General features: G+C 44.8%; 1 protein-coding gene across 6 annotated transcripts in view; it reads right to left on the bottom strand.

Moving 5' to 3' along the window:
• Positions 1-395: 395 nt before the first annotated feature.
• ECT2 (epithelial cell transforming 2) overlaps positions 396-20330 on the bottom strand; it is a 64100-nt gene continuing 44165 nt past the window's right edge. For all 6 annotated transcript variants that reach the window (XM_090051534.1, XM_090051531.1, XM_090051536.1 and 3 more), the window contains 4 exons: positions 17892-18046; positions 9875-9982; positions 9084-9230; positions 396-1765 (listed from right to left, as the gene is read on the bottom strand). In XM_090051534.1, coding sequence (XP_089907660.1) covers positions 1676-1765; positions 9084-9230; positions 9875-9982; positions 17892-18046 — 500 coding nt within the window. In that variant the 3' untranslated portion in view covers positions 396-1675. The remainder of the gene's footprint in view (positions 1766-9083; positions 9231-9874; positions 9983-17891; positions 18047-20330) is intronic.

Genomic DNA, 20330 nt, shown 5'->3' with positions numbered 1-20330 from the left:
AACCTACCAAAGTTGTAATATACAAAAATCAGTATATGCCGAAATATCAGTGTCTATAATATATCAAAACAGCTAAAAGGAAGGAGAGATTATTTTAAACAAGAAATACATGTGTATATTCAATGATTTTCCTTTTGGCGAGAGTTAAGCACTTCCACAAACAGGAATCCAAGTTTCATCATACTGCCAGAGAAAACTGGACACTGAAGGAGCAGTATCTACAGGAGTCAATCTTGTTAATTCCAGATACAGCTTACAAGCTAAGTATTTAGTGAATACATTATAGTGATTTAGAAAATTTCTAGACTAGGTCCCAGTGCAAAACTTCTTCAGATGCATGAGAACTCATTGGACTTTCCTGAAAACCAGCTTAGCAGACTAGTCAGAAATGTTGTTTTAATGAGTTTATTTACATTGGTTGTATTGTCAAAAGCTATATCTTAAAAATACAGAGGTAACAGACCATCTGACATGTTCAAAAGCAGCACTAATTACATATAAAACAAGTAGGATAGCATCTTGTGGTTAAAGGAGATCTAAGTTGGAAACCCCACTTAGGACAGACAGGCAATTAATAAAGTTAATGAAGTGCAGAAATATACATATTTGGACAATTCCTGAGGTGGTGCTGATGCTAATATATATTGAAAACTTGATTGCTTGGAAATGCACCACTTGGAAAGAAAGTACAGGGAGAAAAAAAAAAAATAGGTGAAAGTTTTGAAAGTATATCTACATCAAAAGTAAAAAGCTATCAAACTGAAATTACTTCTAGAATTTCAGCTTCACATCTAAGTAGTCTGCATAAACTACATAAAAAACAGTTGACCAAGGCTTTGGAAATATCTTTAACAATTGCCTCAAATAAAAGGCTGTAAATATAAATTTAAGTACAGTGATTTTTTCCTTGGACTCCCACTTAAAAAAATAGTTTCCTTGTTTTATTTATCACACCAAATGACTTCTGGTGCCTAAGTCAGTCATAGTATTTTGACTTACCAGTCACATAACTGCATACATATATATTTAATCAGCCAACAATTTTACACTAGAAAGAGATAGAAAACACAAGAGGACCATAGCATTATATTTACTCAATCCGAGTACATTCATGCTATAATGAGTTAGACTTTTTTTTTTTTTTTTTTAAAGATCTAGAATAAGCAGCTGTACAACAGGTCAACTGTCATACTTAAATGGCAGGCAGCCATTCTTAACACATTTCAGTTTAATCAATGATCCAAGCATTAGCTTACACTAAGGAGTGCATAGCCAATTGATGAAATTGGGTTACTTCCTTTTGATTCATTCAATAACCTCAGTCAACAGAAGAATCTAGTGAGTGACATCTTAATTCCAAAAACTGACACCAAATTAATGTATAAACAGCTCCTCTGTTGAAGAAAAAAAATCATGGTGGTAAGGAAATGTATGGGTGTAAACAAATGTTACATCTAACCAAGATCCAGTCCAATTCGATCACTTGCTTGGTTGACTTGCTTCTCCCCTTCAATACTAGTCAAGATTCCTTGCATTTAATTTAGTGTCATCTAACATCTTACCAGTTGTCACTAAGTGCTAATGACTAAAGTACCATTACTATCAGTAACAGGTCATCTGGAAAGCCAGCTGCTGGTCAGTTGATTACAGTAAGTCATTCCATTTGAAACCTAGTTCATATCAAGTGAGTCGTTGATCGGCTTAAGGTATGTCTCCTCTTTTCAAAGATTGAGGGAAGGCTGACTAAGGAAGGTGAAGAGACGCCCTGTTAAGATAAAATAAAGTGATTAGAAGAGACAAAAAGGTCTCAATTTCAGCACTGCAGTACTTGTACCTCTTAACAGTGACACCCAAAAACTAAAAAGCAATTCAATTCCTGCAGTATTAAAAACGCTCTTCATCTTCTATTTTAATGATCCACCATTTACAAATTTGGAAAAATAAAAATTGCCAGCACCAAGATGCATTTTAAATTCCAAAATGAAACGGTACTTGGTAACAAGACTGTTGAGAGGTATGCATGACATCTAAACGTGATATCACATTTTGCTGAGTGAATCTTAATAAGCTAACATGTTGAAGCCCCTCAGTGCACAGTTCATGCATTTTATGACAATAATCTCTCTTTCCAAGTTTCCTAAGGCAAAATGTTTTATTGGTAACCCTGAAACAATTTGGATGACCCTCTTCTGGCTTCACAGGTACTTGTGTGCCCCTGCCACATTTTCAAGCCTCTTCAGAGCTAACGATCTGACCCTTTCAAAGAGACATACTAGACACCAAATTATAGCTTATTTTTGACAGTTCATTATATAAAGTAGTCTTATCCTAGGTGCACCCATCTAAGACTACAAACTATACATAAAAGCTAGCTGCTTTCAGATGTTGTGAACAAATCTCAGCAGCAGCTCAAGCAGACCAAATGAAACTGGAGTATCAGTCTAAATTTTGTGGTGATCTGAAGGCTTTAGAAATGGAGTTAATCCCACGTTTATCTGATGTTACATCTATTTGCAGAGAGCTGAAATAGTTCTTTTTAAAATCTTACCAATTATACTTCTGAAATGTACACAGGTAATTGTAGTTCACCAACTTAAAACACCAAAAAAAGGATATTTTCATGAGGTATTTAGTTTAGGGGTCATACCAGTTTAAGATCTTCCATATTTGCAGTAAGAGGCAACAGTTCATAAGACTTAAGGTTTGTCAGAAGTCTACTCTTCTATACAGCACTTCTCTTTTATATAAAAAAAACTTTTGAAATCTATGAAGGGGAGTGTCATGGACAGACTGGGAAACCAAAACAGAGAGAAAGTCAGTTGTTCAAGGACACCTAGAAGGAAATCAGGAACAGCACACAGGTCTTGGACAGCACAGTGTGGGGCTCCAACATCTAGACTGCACATTTACATAAATTTTGATATTTCAGCTAATTACACTGCAATCCTATAAAAAAGTCATTAGAAAACTCGGAAAGAAAGTCTGTTACAGCAGTGCTAATTCCATCTCCAAAGAATTGGATTGCATAATAATTCAGACACAACTAGTTAAATACCAAAAGGATTCTTAAGTGGCCCCAAATTAGCTCCCAAGTGCACCAAAGTAGACCAGGAAAAACCCAGCACCTATTAGAAGGATCTGGCAGATTCCTTTTTTTTTTTTTTTTTCTTTTATTAAAGTAGTTACGCTGTTTTGATTCTATTAGCGTTAAATGTTTGTCTCTAAGCTCACTTCAGAAGACGTGGGCATTAGAGATCAGGGTTTCGAGACTGGAATATTCTCAGCACTGTCCGATCATCTCCTATATCATCACAAGTGTTAGTAATGACAGGGATGACACCAGGTCTGTCCAAGGAGTAACCATTTAAACTCTCAGGGCCTGAACAAATTTCTCCTTCTATGGTATGTGAAGGACCACTAGTTGGAGAGTCAGGACAGAGCACAGCTCGAGGCCTGGAACTCTGGGACCTCCCATCAACAGAACTGGAGCGCTGAATGCTAACGCGTTTGACAGATCCACTTAGGTTGTTTGTAGAAGAGGTACGAGGGATCTACAAACAGGAAGATGGGAAGCGAAATTAGTACAGAAACTACGAACAGTTATTCTTTTACTCCATTGCATTTCAGTGATACCTCTCATAAGCTTAAAAAAATTCTACAGTATTAAGTGGCCAGATCAACCATTCAAAAAAGATGAGAGGGGAGAGAAGAGGGAAAATGCGAAAACACTTTACCTGAACAATTTGTTTGTGCCTATCTAAAAATCAAAAAAGCTACTTAAGTTTTTCAAGTTAAAAAGGATAGATACAACACTAGTAAATGGCTGTATTGGTTTAATTTTGCAGTGAGACCATCATGCCCATGAGCGAGAATATAGTTCTTAACAGTATATACATGCAAAATTTGTCATTCGTCCAAATAATTTGCTTTAACTGGAAATTTTATTAAAACTGTCCTAAGTTGAAGGAATGACAAATTCAAGTGGTTTTGCTCTCAGATTTTAACTGATGCTCTTGGATATACATCACTGATCACTTGCTACCTTGTCAGAGTGGTTGTGTAAAGGATCTTGTAAAAACAGCCTACACCAGGGGCTGGCAACCTTTAGTGAGTGGTGGGCTACAGCTAGCAAGTCAGCTGCAAACACCTGCACCACCTGTTGCTACCTCTGCCATGCATCACTCTTTCTGCTACCTGAGCCAAACACTCGCTGCCAATTTCCCTTCCCAGTGGCAGAGACAGGTAAATTCAGAAGCAAAGGTAACCAGCACCTGCCCAAGAGACAGAGCAGCACATCAGTCAGTAAGGGTGCTGCAGCGGTGATTGGCAGCCTTATGCAAGGCAGAGAAGGAAGACCTGCCAGGCTAGCTGCGGGCTGCCAAGCCACTGCACCACTACAGGTGGAACTGCACTTTCATGAGCTGGATCCAGCCCCAGGGCAACAGATTGCCAGTCCTGGCCTAATTTAAATCTTGATTTGATTAACATCCCCAATGTAACTAGTTTTAAATATTGCCATTTTAGTTTCCACCCAAACTCCATTTTGGTTTCAAAAAATAATTTAGCTTGAATTTTGATGGTCAAGTTCTAACAGAGAATGAATGCTTGCTTCATCGCCAAGTTACCAGTTTGGTAGTTTAGCGTTTGAAATAATTCAAAGTCCTTTGGAGCCGTCTGACAAGGCTCTTTGGGTGAATATGACATCTTTTATTAGACCAACTTAAAGTTGGAAAAAAAAATGTTTAAGTTGGTCTAATAAAAGATGTCACATTCACCCAAAGAACCTCGTCTGCCCATGTCCTGAGACAAACATGGCTCCAAGCGACACCCCGGTAACTCTGGAATTGTCTGGTGTTCATCAAATCAATGCTTAGAAAACCAACAAAGGGGATTTGGTTGTTGCTTCAATTCTGCCGACGTGTTGAGGACAAAGCCTACATGAGGAAAAGAAAACTCATGACCACTCATCTCTTCATGAGTGGATTGTACCAATATGAGAACAGGCAAAGTTAAATGAATCACATAATTCGTCATACACACCACACAAGCACACAGAAAGAGCTAGTGACCTCCTACGTTCTTGCCCTATTGGAAAACACGTAGCTTTTTTTTTTAAACCAGTTTACTCAAGAAGTGTCAGCTCTTTCCACCAAGAGAGGAACACGGCCACGAGGCCACTCCAGAACCATAGCTATTTCTGCACCAAAACAACCACTAAGTAAAAGTACAATATATCACATGTGTATGTATATTTTTTGAAGGAACAACCTGGGGCAACCTCTATCTTGTTAGAAAGTTATTTCTTCAATTTCCTAATGCAGAGCTTCTAGCCCTTTCTTCTGAAGTAGCTATTATTTCTGGCCACTGTCGGAGACAGGATGCCGAACAAGGAGAAACACTGTCCAACTGGAGATGTTAATTCATATGCTACTATCCCTAACTCATAAGTGGCAGAGCAAAGCATTACCTTGATTGTGACATTTAGAAGTAGGCTATTAAAGTATACTTTATACTGTGTTACTCCTATCCTAAGCTGCCATCACGCAGAGCAAATATAGGAGACTACCAAGAGACAGGCTTTCAATGAATTTTTGACTTGGTCTCCCATGATGTCCTCATGGTTAAGTTGGGGAACTGTGGCCTCGACCCTCTCACAGTCCGATGGCTGGGGAACTGGCTCCGGGGTCGGACCGAACTAGTACTAGTTGATGGGAGCAACTCAACGTGGCACAAGGTGACCAGTGGAGTCCTTCAGGGCTCAGGCCAGTACTCTTCAACATCTTCGTTAACGATCTGGATTTGGGCATCAGATGCGGACTAGTAGAGTTCACAGACAACAGCAAACTATGCGGGAAGGCAGCCACACTGAAAGAAAGGTTAGGGATACTGGCCGACCTGGACACACTCGCAAGCTGAGTGGACCAAAACCTGAAGGCATTTAACATGGAGAAGTGCAGGGTGCTCACCTTGGGAGGAACAACCAGCATCATCATACTAATAGGCTTGGCAGTGCTACACTCACTATCAGCATAACAGAAAGAGACTTGGGGGTCTTGATTGACCACAAGATAAAGATGAGCAGGCATAGCTAACCAAACTCTGGCATGCACCCCATTGATGGTACCAGGTAATGTGGGGCCTCTGCAGGACACGCTAGGAAATCTGGTGCTCGCTCCAGACAACAAAGCTAACCTCTTTAACAGTTTCTTTGCCTCCGTTTTTCTGAGCAGGGACCGGGGCATCCCCCCACCAGGATCCCTGATGGACCCAGGGGAGGTGCAGCCAGGCCCAGGGTCAGTGAGGACCTAGTCAAGGAACTTCCAGTGGAACTAGAAGTGTTCAAATCAGCAGGTCCTGATATTCTCCACCCTAGAGTGCCAAGGGAATTAGCAGAAGACAGAGGGATGCCTGGCATGGCTTTACAAGCACTCCTGGTACCCTGGCAAGGTGCCAGAGGACTGGAAAAGGGCCAATGTGATCCGCATTTTCAAAAAAGGGAGGAAGACAGACCCAGGAAACTATAGGCTTATTAGTCTTACCTCGGTCCTGGGGAAGCTCTTTGAGAAAATTATCCAGGAGCACATCTGCGAGGGACCAGCAGGGAAGATTATGGTTAGGGGCAACAAACATGGGTTCGTTAGGGGCAGGTTCTGTCAGACCAACCTGGTGGCCTTCTACAACCAGGTCACAAAATCCTTGGATGCAGGTGTCACAGTGGATGTAGTCTTTCTGGACTTTAGGAAGGCCTTCAACACTGTCTCTCACCCCACTCTCATTAAAAAAATTAGGCGACTGTGGTGTCAATGCCTACCCAGTCAGATGGGTCACCAATTGGCTGGTGGGCCGCACAGAGTGTGGTGGTGGATGGGTCACTTTCAACCTGGAGGGATGTGGGCAGTGGGGTCCCCCCAGGGCTTGGTCCTCAGGCCCGCACTGTTCAACATCTTCATCAGTGACTTCGATGAGGGGTTGAAAAGCACCCTGTTCAAATTTGCAGATGACACCAAGATGTGGGGAGAAGTGAGTATGCTAGAGGAGAGGGACAGGCTACAACTGGATCAGAACAGGATGGGTTTCTATACTGACAAGTACAAGGTACTGCACCTGGGGAGGAAGAACCAGCAGCATACCTACAGGCTGGGGAACTCCTCTCTCATCAGTGCAGAGGCAGAGAAGGATCTTGAAGCCGTTATTGACGCCAAGATGAACATGGGCCACCAATGTGGGGATGCAGTCAGGAAGGGTAACCGCACCCTGACATGCATCCACAGATGCATCACGAGCAGGTCCAAGGAGGTGATCCTCCCCCTCTACACGACACTGGTCAGGCCGCAGTTGGAGTACCGCCTCCAGTTCTGGGTGCCGCACTTCAGGTGGGATGTGTCCAGCATCAATAGGGTCCAGAGGAGGGCCACTCGCATGATCAGCAAGGCAGGCCCTATGAGGGGAGGCTACGGGACCTGAACCTGTTCAGCCTCCACAAGAGAAGGCTGAAAGGGGATCTGGTGGCCATCTATAAACTGACTAAGGGGGACCAGCAGGCAATGGAAGAGTCCCTGTTCCCCCAAGCACTACCAAAGAGTAACAAGGAATAACGGCCATAAGGTGACAGACTAGATTCAAGCTTGATATCAGGAAGCACTACTTCACAGTCAGGGCAGCTAGTATCTGGAACCAGCTTCCAAGGGAAGTGGTGCTCACTCCTACCCTGGTGGTCTTCAAAAGGAGGCTAGATAAAAAACACACTTAGCTGAGGTCATTTGACCCCAGTACTCTTTCCTGCCCAGGGCAGGGGGTCGGACTTGATGATCTGCTCAGGCCCCTTCCGACCCTACCAACTATGAAACTATGCATCTCTATCAAAACCAAGTATGTCATCCTCCTACTTTACTCGGCTTTGGCGAGGCCGCAACTGGAGTACTGCATCCAGTTTTGGGCCCCCCAGGTTCAGGAGGGATGTGGTTAAGCTCAAGAGAGTCCAAAGGAGAGCCACCCATATAATCAAAGGCCAGGACAGCAAACCTTACAAGGAGAGGCTGAGCGACATGGGACTCTTCAGCCTGGAGAAGAGAAGGCTCAGGGGGGACAACTTGGTGTCAGCCTATAAGGGGAGTGCATCAGGATCTGGAAGAACAGTTGTTCACCAGAACTCCCCAAGGAATAACACGGTCCAAAGGCCACAAACTCCTAGAATGCCGATTTAGATTGAATGCAAGGAAAAACTTTTAGAGTCTGAGTATCCAGGGTCTGGAACAGACTGCCCCTGGAGGTGGTGCAAATAGCTACTCTTGACTCATAAGGTGTTTGGATGTTTATCTTGCTGGGATCATTTGATCCCCGCAGACTTCCTGCCTATGGCAGTAGTGGGCTCGATCTCACGAGGTCCCTTCCAGCCCCTAATGTCTATGAATCTAAAACTAGTTTTCTTTTAACCTGGTGTTAGAGCATACACTTTACTCAGAGATTGAAGTCCCACTAAGCCCTTTCTCTTATAGCCAGTTGTACTAGGAACTTGCATTTCTGCTGCTACAGTTCTTGAATAACAGCAGAGAAGAACTACAAGAAATGTTCACTGTTCTAAAGATTGAAGAGTAATTGGGGTTGGGGCTGCAGCTTCTGTCTGGGAGGTTCTCTCACCCTTCCATCCCAATTTAACATTAGATGAAGAAGAAATTAGAGGTAAGAGGATGGCAAAGGATGTATCTACAGTTGAATAAGTTGTTTGTTCTTGTCCTAGGACAGTTTCACTTCCTGACGGTGTTAGAAGCATCCTTTACCTATATTAGGGAAAAATTATCATTTGGATCTGCAATATTGAGTTCACTCTTGGTTTCTCTGGTGTAGACGATAGGTTATGGTTTGAGCAACATAATTTGACAAGATATCTTAACATAGTGCCAAGTGCAGGAAAACGCTAAATGAAGTTTTTTTATCCTAAACGTTAGAAGAGTTTTGCATATGCACTTAAACCCTTATAAAAAGCTCTTGCCATATAAGAATAAAAGTTCAGTAAACCGTATATTAGCAAAACTCTTATCAAAATTAAGGTTATGCCATTTAACCTGAATAGTTAAGTCACTCACAGCTAATGATGATGTACTGGTCAGGCAGCTGCCTGACCAGCTCTCATTAGTTAAGCTGGGACTCCTTCCTTCCACTGAACTGTGCGCCATTATAGCCCTTCGAAGAGCTCTCCTTGGTGTTTTGGAGAAAGAGAATGCTCTTGTAACCTGCAGAGTTTGATGAGAGCCGTTATACATTTATTCACCAACAGTAAAAGAATACAACACTGCTTCAAATTCTGAAAGTTAGTTTATTTCTACAGCCAGAGTCCATGACCTGCAGTATTTTCCCTACAGCATCTTAGATGTCTGTTTTAGTACTAAACATGTGCACGCTGTTCCAATCCCTGTTCCCTCAGCTGACTACCAAATGTGGTTTTGCACATCACGAGGTGAATTCAAACAACCCATTTCATCTTACATAGGCCACTAAGCAGCCACTTAAAACACTACTCTGACCTCATGGAATCTCAGTTCCTACACAGCAGTTAATAGACTCAAAGGTATAGTCATACAACATGATTGTGAATTCGATTATATATTTGGGGATTACTGCATAACAGATGAGCCAGCACAAATCGGCTTTGGAGCCCATGTATACCACAAACTAAAAAACCCAGAATTTTATTTTCATCTGCTAATCAGTTCGTAGATGCAAACTGTTGGATCTTGTCAAGATTTATAGCACTCACAGAGAACCCTAAATTTGGGAACACTAACAAATTTCGCCGCTATGGCGATATTCAATTTTTGCTGAGAAAGCAGTCATATGACAAAAGAAACACTCAGAATTTAATACTTGAAACTCTTACCTTTTTTGATGTTTTCTTTATTGCTCTGGATGCCTTGCTTAATGTACTGTCCATGTCTTTAGTATTTACTTCAATTGAATCTGGATCAGTAGTGTAAATAAGGTTTTCCTACAGACAGACGGACACAGCCATAAGAATGGTCCATGAGAGCCAGCAGCATATTTTAACTTGTCAGTCACTTTAGAAACTGTACTAAAATTTTAGAGAAATAGTTAATAAATACAAAATTTTAGGCATTTAGCAATTCCTGGTTGAATATCCCTGAAAAACACTAGCAAAAGGAAAAGATGAACATGAACGCTGTTGTTTGCTTTTACTCAGTTTCCCAAAGCTAGCCAGCGGTATAGTCTGCAGGAGTGGAGAGACTTCTCCAATTGAGTTGATCACAGCAAAGTAGACAGGGTCTGAAGTTACAAGCCAAGGCAGATGGCAAAGGATCTTTGCACTCTTGAGGTTCTCACAAGGCAGGACACTGCCATTCCAGTGAATACTGGACACCTTCCAAGAACCATTTTGGAACCAAAGGTCTAAACTGAAGATCAATACTTCCGGCCTAAATCTGATAGAAGTGGAGAAGTTAAAGATCTTCTGCAGCAATCGGGTATTGATACCACTGAGTCTATGTTTGGAATCACTTCAATCTTACAATGATAACCTAGTGAATGGAACCAGTTATTTCCTTGCCAATGCTGACATCCCAGTAAAGTGTCCATATTCTGCATTCTTAAACTCTAGTAGCTTAGCAAAGTTATTTGGGTAGGTATCTATATGAGAGATAAGAAGTTGATCGTTTCTCCCAATTCCCCAGCGCTCCATAGAAACTGCATGCAGATAGTTACATTTCAAGAACAACTTAGGAGAATATAGTTCACTGTTGCACTGAGTATTAGACTTGGAGTTAAAGACTTTACTGCCACCTAGTGGCATAACTGCTTGTACAGCTATACTTTTTATAAATGTATGAAGTCTGGCTCCTTTCTCAAAGGATGTTACAGGCTCTTAGAAAAAGCCTGGAGTCCAGATACAGATGAAAAAACAAGTGCAACAAGTGAAGAACTCCAATTCAAGTTCTATTCAGGATATTAATGAAGTGTGAGATAGGGACACATGGACAAAAGTGTGTAGCTTTGCACTATGATAGCATTACCACTCTTTGTAAAAGACACCACGGTATTGAGGATTCAACATAGTTGTTGACCATTTCGTCCTGATTGGAGTTTGTGTTTCAGAGTGCCATACTCCATGTTTTGTTCCTAAATTAAATTTAAAAAAAAAAAAAAAAATAGCTAAGAGTCCAAGACAGAGGGCTCAAACAGCTTAGCATTTCCCCCTCTAATACTAGAGGTGAGAAGAAGGATTGCAAGCCCAATGTGCGTCTCTCTCATACGCGCACACACACACACACACTCTTCTGGAGAAGCACACACCAACTGCTGAAACTTCCTTAGCCTGACGAAGGGTTTTTGAACTCAAAAGCTTGCTTAATAATTGTTTTCCAACTCTTTAAGTTGGTCTAATAAAAGATCAGATTAACCCAAAGAACCTTGCCTGCTTGTGTCCTTAGACCAACATGGCTTCAACCTACACCCCTGTAACATGGAAGATATCGAATTCAGCCATTTGAAATGGAAACTGTACAACATGAAAAAGAAAGAAGCCAGACTCAACAGCAACATATTTTCTAAGCCTATGCAAGAAAACACAACTTTGCTCCCTGAGGACTAAACATCTACAATCCTCTGACTACTACACACAACTCCAAATATGCTTCACAGCTATGCAGAAGAACTTCAGAGAAAGTTAGAAATCATCTACTTCAGCTAATCTGCTCCAACTCAGAGACCAACTCAGGAAGGAAAATCACCACACCCTACAACAGCTTAAAAAGACAGAAATCCAATCATCTTCCCTAATGATATACAATGGATACAAAGAGACTACAAAGAACTTTCTACAACATTCATCCTACATAAAAAGAAGAAATGGAACAAATTACTCCAAGAACAAGTTCCCCAGCTACAAATCAACCATCAGAGGAACAACACCAACACCGTACAACATTTCAACCTCAGACCTGATGAAACTGAAAGCTGTGACCAACCCACATATATTATCAATCTCTACACACACGCTTACCAAAACTGAAAAATCTGTCCTTTCTAAAGGCCTAAATTTCTGTCCAGAAAAATACCCTAATAAAATACTTCAATGTAGAGAACTAGAAGAATTCTTCCAATGCCTCCACCTCAAAGAATACTTCCACGACCAAACTGAATCCAGTCCCAACAACAACTCATCCTCTGACAACATTCAGGAAAAGATCAACCCCCCAAAAAACTCAGATTGGACACCTCACAGTGGACCAAACCCTAACCTTGACCACTACATTGACTGCTTCAGGGACAAAATGAACAATGAAATAATCAGCAACACACCACCAAAACGACCTCCCTCTACCAGAGAGAAAGGCCATAGAGTCTCTAAGATTGAACCACCAAATAGTAATAAAACTAGCAGATAGAAGGAGGAGCCACAGTCATCCTAAACCATAGAGGCTACATAAAGGAAGCCAACAGACAACTCTGTGACACCACCTACTACAAAGAATTACAAGAAGATCCTACTCCCCATTTCACCAAGAAACTCAACAATACCATCAAATTATTTCCATCAGGACTACACAAAACACTACAGACCTTGATTCCCCCCACCCACCCAACCCAGGGACTTTTGACTTGCTCCCTAAAATCCACAGACAAGGGAACCCTGGCAGACCTATCATATCCAACCATGGGACCCTAACTGAGGAAATATCAGGTTTCATTGAATCAATCCTAAAACCACTCACCACCCGCAGAGCAAGTTCTGTCCAAGACACTGCAAACTTTCTACGGCAGGCTTGTCTACCACGTGGCCCGCCAAGGCATTTTCTGTGGCTTGCGGTGCCGCAACGGGAAACTAAAGTAAACACAGTTTACTTTCGTTCCCACCCCTTGTCCCTCCCTCAGCAGCTTCCTAATGGCTCCTGAAGGGCTGGGGAAGGGACATGGTTCCCACACGCACCGCGTCAGCTTGACATTGCTGACATGGTGTGTGTGGGAAGGAGTAGCCATGTGCCGTTTGGGATAGGATGCACCCAGGCGGAGCAGCAGGGGCTCAGCTGCACTTTCCCCATACCTGCACTGGTCAGTGCCGAGCAGCACACGGCTCCGCTGCCTCTGCTGGCTCATGCCGACCCGGGGGGGTCTGTCCCATCGGGAGCAGCACACAGATGAAGCCGGATTCCCACGTGCTGCCGGGGACGGGAGGAGCCCACCCAGGTCAGCATCAGCCAGCAGAAGCAGTGGCGGAGCCATGTACCGCTCAGGACTGACCAGTGTAGACGGGGAAAAAAAAAACACAGCTGAGCCCCTGACGCTCTGGCCAGGCTCGTCCCGTCCCAAGCAGCACGTGGGAAGCCGGTTTCAGCTGCATGCTGCTCCGGATGGGACAGACCCAGCCGGGTCAGCACCAGCCAAGAAAAGTGGCCCCCTGCCTGCACCGGTCAGTCAATGGAGCTGGCTCCAAGTCCACCAGTCAAATCTCCAGCCTGCTGCTCCCCGCTGGAGCCTCTGGGAAGGGGCTGCTCAACCCGGGGGCCTGCCTGAGGTGCCTGGGGGAGGCAGGGCCTGGCAGATGCCTGCCCCTGGGCTCCAGTGGTTAACTCCTAGCTCGGCGTGTGGAGTGGATGGAGTCGGCTTCAAGTCCACCAGGCAAGCCTCTGGCCTGCTGCTCCTCCCTGGAGCCTCTGGGAGGGGTATGCCTGGCCCGGTGGGACTGCCCGAGGCACCTGCCCCCAGGCTCCAAAAGGTAACTTTGAGCACAGCACGTGGAGTGGATGGAGCCGCCTGAGGCCACCCGCAAGCCTCCAGCCTGCTGCTCCTCCCTGGATCCTGCAGCGGGACTCCGGGGGCCTGCCCGAGGCACCTGGGGGCAGCACGGCCCAGCAGGGGCCTGCCCCATGGCACCCAAGAAGCCTGATGCGTGGAGCATCTCCCACATCCAGGCTCCGGCCTGCCGGCACTTCCCCTGGGAGCAGGGCCCTCCAGGTACCAGTATGGCTGGGGAGAGGCAGGGGGGCAGCAGGCCGGGACCTGGAGCCAATGTTGGACAGGAGGAACCTGGGAAGTGTGGGGAGGGGCAGTAAAACATGGAGGCACAATGCCCCAGAGAACAGCATTTTCCCCCTGCCTGCACCAGTCAGTCCTGAGCAGCACATGGCTCCACCGCCGCTTCTGCTGACTGGTGCCAACCTGGCTAGTCTCCTCCTGTCCCCAGCAGCATGCGGGAAGCTAGCACGGGGGGGCTCAGCAGGCAGGGTCCTGGCGTGACCTGTATGGGGCGAGGCGGCAGAAGCCAGTGTCTGCTGAACCCCATGCTCGGGGCTCGCAGCACTGAGGCCACCAGGGCGGCGTGTGGGCCAGCCAGGCACCACGGTGAGCGGGGCTGTGCAGGCGGGCGGGCGAGGGGCTGTGGTGCAGCGGCTGCCCCACTCCAACCCCCCTCAGGCAGTGCCAGCTTGTGGGGCTGTGCTGCTCAGGGGATGGAAGAGATGTGGAGCTATTTATTTCTCCCCTTCAGTCTCTGGGGCAGTAGCTGGCTGGATGCAGAACGGGTCTCTCTTGCCCCTGCCCACCAGGAGCTACCATGAACCTTGCAGTAACAGGGAGGTGCAGTAGGGCTACACAGGCAGGGTCTCTCTGGCCCAGGACAGAGGGTGTTTGAATATGGCTTGCCGGCCCGCTGGGTGATAAAAAAATTCATGCTCCGGCCCCACATTCAAAAAGGTTGGACATCCCTGTTCAACGGAAACTTAGAAACATAGACCACCTTCCCAGCAACCATGGACGTTACCAGCCTATATACCAACATCCCATACCAGGATGGCACCCAAGCCTGCCTTACATATCTACAGGAAGAAGACTACAACTCAGAATACAGACCCAAAGATATTACTGACCTTATACACTTCATCCTCTCACACGACAATTTCACTTTTAACAACCAACACTTCCTCCAGACGATGGGAACAGCTCTGGGCACCAAAATGGCCCCACAGTATGCTAACCTTTTTATGAGCCACCTGGAAGAAGTCTTCCTTAAGAACTGCACCGTCAAACCCTTGCTATACTTAAGATACATCGATAACATCATCATTTGGACTGAAAACCTACCATCTGATTGAGTTCCATCAGAAATTCAACAATCACCATCCCTCCGTCCAACTTTCTCTAAAATACTCCAGCACCAACATCTCCTTACACATGATGATCAGTATCCAGAACGATAACATACAGACCATGTTATACAAGAAACCCACAGACCAACATACATATCTGCACAGAACCAGAAATCACCCTAAACACACCAAGAAAGCTGTGATATACAGCCAAGCCCTCAGATACCACCGAATTTGCACTGAGGAGAACACCCAGGATTGAAACCTCACCAATCTTAAAAGGCTTTCACCCAACAAGGACACTCCTCCAGAGAGATAGATCGCACGTTTGAAAGAGCCACCCAGATACCACGTGAAGAATTGCTGCAGTACAGAAGAAACCCCCCCACAAAAATCGCACACCACTGGTTATGACATATCACTCCTCCCTCGAACCCATACGGAATATCCTCAAACGATTGCAACCCATAATACGAGAGACCATATTCTTAAAGAGATCTTCCCAGAGCCACCCATCCTAGCCTTCAAACAAGCACTGAACCTCGCCAACCTCATCCCCAGAAGCAAACTTCCTACAGCCCAGAACACACCGAATGGATCCAGACCATGTCATGACAAGAAATGCAAAACCTGCCAGCACATCTCCACCACCCCCACGATTACTACACCCCACAACAGAGCCATCAGCATTCCCAGATCTTACAGCTGCACTTCCAGAAATGTAATACTTCTCATCCAATGCACCAAATGCCCTGAGGGAAAATACTAAGAGAGACCAAACAACAACTGCGCACCAAAATGAAAGCACACTGGACATTTATCAAAAAGACAGGAATACCCAATTACCTGTGGGGGCACATTTCTCACAAGAAAACCACTCTCGCTCTCCAACCTCTCAGTCCTGATCCTCAAAGGAAACTTACAAAACACATCCCAGAGATGAGCCTACGAACTCCACTTCAACAACCTCCCGGATACTAAAAATCATGGATTGAATATAGACATTGGATTTATGACACATTAGAACCTGCCCGACTCCCCACGTATGTCTCCACTATTCATCTCTTCTCTCTTTCCCCCCACTGCCCCAAGCCTCTCTCTCACCCATCGACTCCTCAATCTACATTTTCACCGACTGCCTATCTTGTCTGCATACCAGACCAGCTTCTGGCTTCTTTACTTTTCATTCCACCCAGGAAGAGCACGCACCAACTGCTGAAACTTCTGTAGCCTGATGAAGGGTTTTTGAACCCAAAAGCTTGCTTAATAATTGTTTTCCAACTATTTAAGTTGATCTAATAAAAGATATCAGATTCACCCAAAGAACCTCGTCTGCCTGTGTCCTTAGACCAACACAGCTACAACCTATACCTTTCTGGAGAAGGAGCATTTTTATTCATGAGCCACTGGTTGAATACAAAAAAAAGAGGTGGCAACCATATTTTGCATTAGGACACAAATTGAGCAAAAAACTCATTTCAAGCAGTGCAGTTTAAGTCTGAAACGCAAATATTCACAGGTATTCACAAAGTACTAACACCCTCTTGCACCTAATTTGTCAGGCCAATTATATTGCATGTACTTTCACCAAGTACACACAATGACTGATGCACATATACAAGACAATTAAACATTAGCTAGAAGGTCCTTTTGTCTCATCACAACATGAAATGCTGCAAATCTACGTTCCAGAATAAGTTAATTCAGCTGCTGGTGGCAGAAGTGCGTACTGGGCTTCTTGGAAGCAAGAGGAGAGGGCAAGGAGAAGGCCAATGCCTCCTCAAGTTACCATGCTATACAACAGATTACATCAATGAAGCAGCTTTCACATGGAGATGGAAGTATTATAGTTCACTGCTGCTAAATGGTGGGAGAGCCAAGCAAACTGAAAGCAAACTGTTATCCTGGAATCAGACTCATTCATTTCAAGTCAAACCAGTGCATAGAACTTCTGTCCACTTCCTCTGTGCAGCCCCAGGGCTAGGAAAATCCAGCCACTGGCCCCAACCCTGGGCTGCTCTTTTCACTCCCCACTTCCCCGCACTGAGCTATTTTTTGTCCCCCAGGCCTCTACTCCCTCACCAGCCAGCACTCTCACCCCCCATCCCTCAAGCCACTCCAGGTGCAGCTGCTTTTATCAGTATTTACCACTACTGGAGCCAAGCAGGTAAGTCCTGGTGGGGAAAGGGGTAGGAGGGATGGAGATACAGGTTTGCCTGGGGGAGAGGGCAGGGAAGGGAAGAGCCCTCCCTCCCCCACTGGCAGGTTGCACCTCCCCCCACCCCTTACAGGTCACACCTGCTGCATCCACCCCACCCACAGGTTGTGCCTGCCCCTCATCCCCCAGTGGACCCTAGATCCTTTCCAGTCTGCTGGACCCCAACCCCATCAACAGGCCCCCCCCCAACCCATCCTGACTTGCCTGATATCAGGCAGCCATTTTGAATCAATTTAACCTCTCAATGCCCCCAAAGGCCTGTACTGAACCTAAAAGAACCAAACAATTCCACAAGCATAAGTAGGTAGCAACTTAAAAAAAAAAAAATTATGTACTACAGAACTTAAGTCAGGCCTACTACTTCCTAACCATCACAGGAGGAGGAGTACAGAATAACTTCAATACAAAAGTAATTTTGCATTGAATGCAGACATTCTAAAACCTATTTCTCTACCCTAATTTAGCTTTTGTGTCCACTATTAACAATTTGCTTCCCCTATTATCAAAAGAAAGCAGCCATTCATGTGTTTAAATACATTTGGGGTGAAATATTTTCATCAAGAACCTGGTAAAGGACTTACAGCATCTGCTTTACAAATTGTATTGGCTACATGCCGACACAGCATCTTCAGCCAATCCTCTTTAGCAGGTTCCTCAGTTGTCATCTGAAAACTGAACAACAAGTTGTTCTGTTCTGTTGGTGGTCGCACAACCAAAGCAAAAGCCTTCCGGCAATCTACAAATCAAAGACAAACATTCAGTTCACACCATATTCCAGACAGGACAGTAAAGCCTGCATACAATTCTAAAGAAGATTATAAGTTAAACTTGCATTCCTATGTTTCAAGAGCAGGCTGGCGCAAGTAAAAGATTGGAAGCAGCCCACACTGTAGTAGATAGGAAACTATATCAAGTCAAATCAGTCTACAAATACCTGATGGGTAGTTACAGGGAGAACAGAGATGCACTGCTCTTGGCCACAGGGAGCAATAGAGCAATGGCCTTAAAAATGCAGCAAGGAAAATGTAGGTTGGATATTAGCACCTCATCTGCATTTAAATCCGTCTCATCTGTGACAACTAGGAATCGCTGGATATTGGTTATCACTGGAGTTTGTGGAATCCTTGGATGTTTTAAACACAGATTACACAGGTATACAACTGGGAGAGTTTAGTCAAGGACAATCCTGGTCTTTCATAGTGGGTTAGATTAGATCACCTCTAGTAGTCCATTACAAACCTACTATTCCAGGATCCTATGAACTCTGGGGTTCTCTCTTCAGGTCTGCAGCTTTAGAGTAGATTATCACTCCTCCAATCAAGAAGTGATACTGAGAAGCACCACTGAAGCACCAGAATTGAACACTATTGGCATATCTACACATGCAGGCACGTGCGCTTGCAGCAACTCAAACATTGGAGGCACAAATTTGTGCCAGGGATATGTGCCACAGCAGATGTGCTTGAACATGCACTTTGCTGTGGGGCAAGTTGTGTGACTTGCTGGGCAGGGTCAGGTTCCCCCCCCCCCCATCTCCCAGATCTACAGCCACAGGGAGCTAAAGGCCACAGGGAGCTGAAGGCAGGGGCCAGCACTTGAGCTGGCTGCAGCAGTATAAAGCAGGATCTTCTGAGGCCTAGCCACTTGACATATGAGGATACTAGTCCCTTGTGCTAGTTGGACTGCTGCATGACTGTGACCTGCTGCAACTTGTGCCAGCATCTGCTCCCTTGGATCTGCAGTCCCATGTCTGCATATTTGCCAGACCTGGACAGGGGCTGCATGGGTTGTGGCATGGGCACTGCAGCAGAGCTGTCTTCACCTCTGTGCTAGCTGCCGGTGGGCTATGGCTGCATAGCTGGCCTTTGTGTGCTACCATGTGTGCCCCCTACCTTGCCATCTGGGCAGCTATCGCCTAAAAGATCTGCTCATTGTAGTGGCCTGCTCTGAACTGTCAAAGCATGTCCTCCTGGCACCAAATGGCCAGGAGGTCAGCCACCTTATTTGCCCTCCAGCTGGGTCCCCAGTGCCAGCTCTGGGCATACTCCTCTGCCTGGGTCCTGCCACTTGCCTCACTAGAAGGAATCCTGATGTTCCATGTTTAAAAATTGCAAATTTTATGATTAAAAAAAATCCCAAATTTACTCTTTAAAATACCCAAAAATCTATGTTTTTCTGCAATTAAAATGAAATGCCACTAAGAGCAAGCGAGAGTGCAAGCAAGCAGAGCACAGTTGGGCAATGTTTTTTTGATATATTTACAAGTTTAAAGCAATTTGGAAGCCTACCAGTGCTTCTATCACCAAAATAAAATAAATTCTACATATCTATACACTTTGGTGTTTGCCTCTGGGTTTTTTAATCATAGAAAAATCAGAGCTCCCCCTGAACCCCTTCACTAACCAGAATGTAGGGACAATTGCCCATGCACCCATAGATCCCACCAGCAGGTCCCATCCCATCTGGCAGCTGGGCACACAGGGTGAGATATGGAGGGCTAGGAAGGGCTGCGCGTGTGTGGGGGGATTTCCCAGTATCAAATTTAGAGTTTGTGCTGCAAATACACAACACGGGGAACATTTTTTTGGTCCTCAGCATGCCTCTCGCAGAGTCTCAAACTACTTTGAGATGCCGCAGCAGACACGTGCACACTCATCTGGACGTGTCCTATGGGCTCTTTTATGGAATGAATAAGGAGGAGGCCATCTGCAATTTAAACAATAAAAACTAAGAATTATGACAAGTCAACCCTGCCCTATATGCAGGTAGAGCAAGCTGTGGTTTGTACTCCTCAGCCAGCAACCCCAAAGCAAGATTCAACACAGGAGAGTTTAGAGAGTACCTATGTGAGCAAGCAGGGCTCAGCGCTGCTTCAGAAACACAAGTTGGAAGCATTCAATCATACTATTTTGTCAAAAACAAAACATTTCTCTAGTGTACGCAAGCTCAGAGACTAACTTTAATTGACGAAAAAAATTCCCATATCTCGTATCAAATGGCTAGAATTTGTTTTTTTACGT

Source organism: Crocodylus siamensis, chromosome 6 (genome assembly GCF_052110815.1).
Source record: "Crocodylus siamensis isolate JL-2025a chromosome 6, ASM5211081v1, whole genome shotgun sequence".
NCBI lineage: Eukaryota > Metazoa > Chordata > Crocodylia > Crocodylidae > Crocodylus > Crocodylus siamensis.
This window is presented reverse-complemented; position numbering and strand designations above follow the sequence as displayed.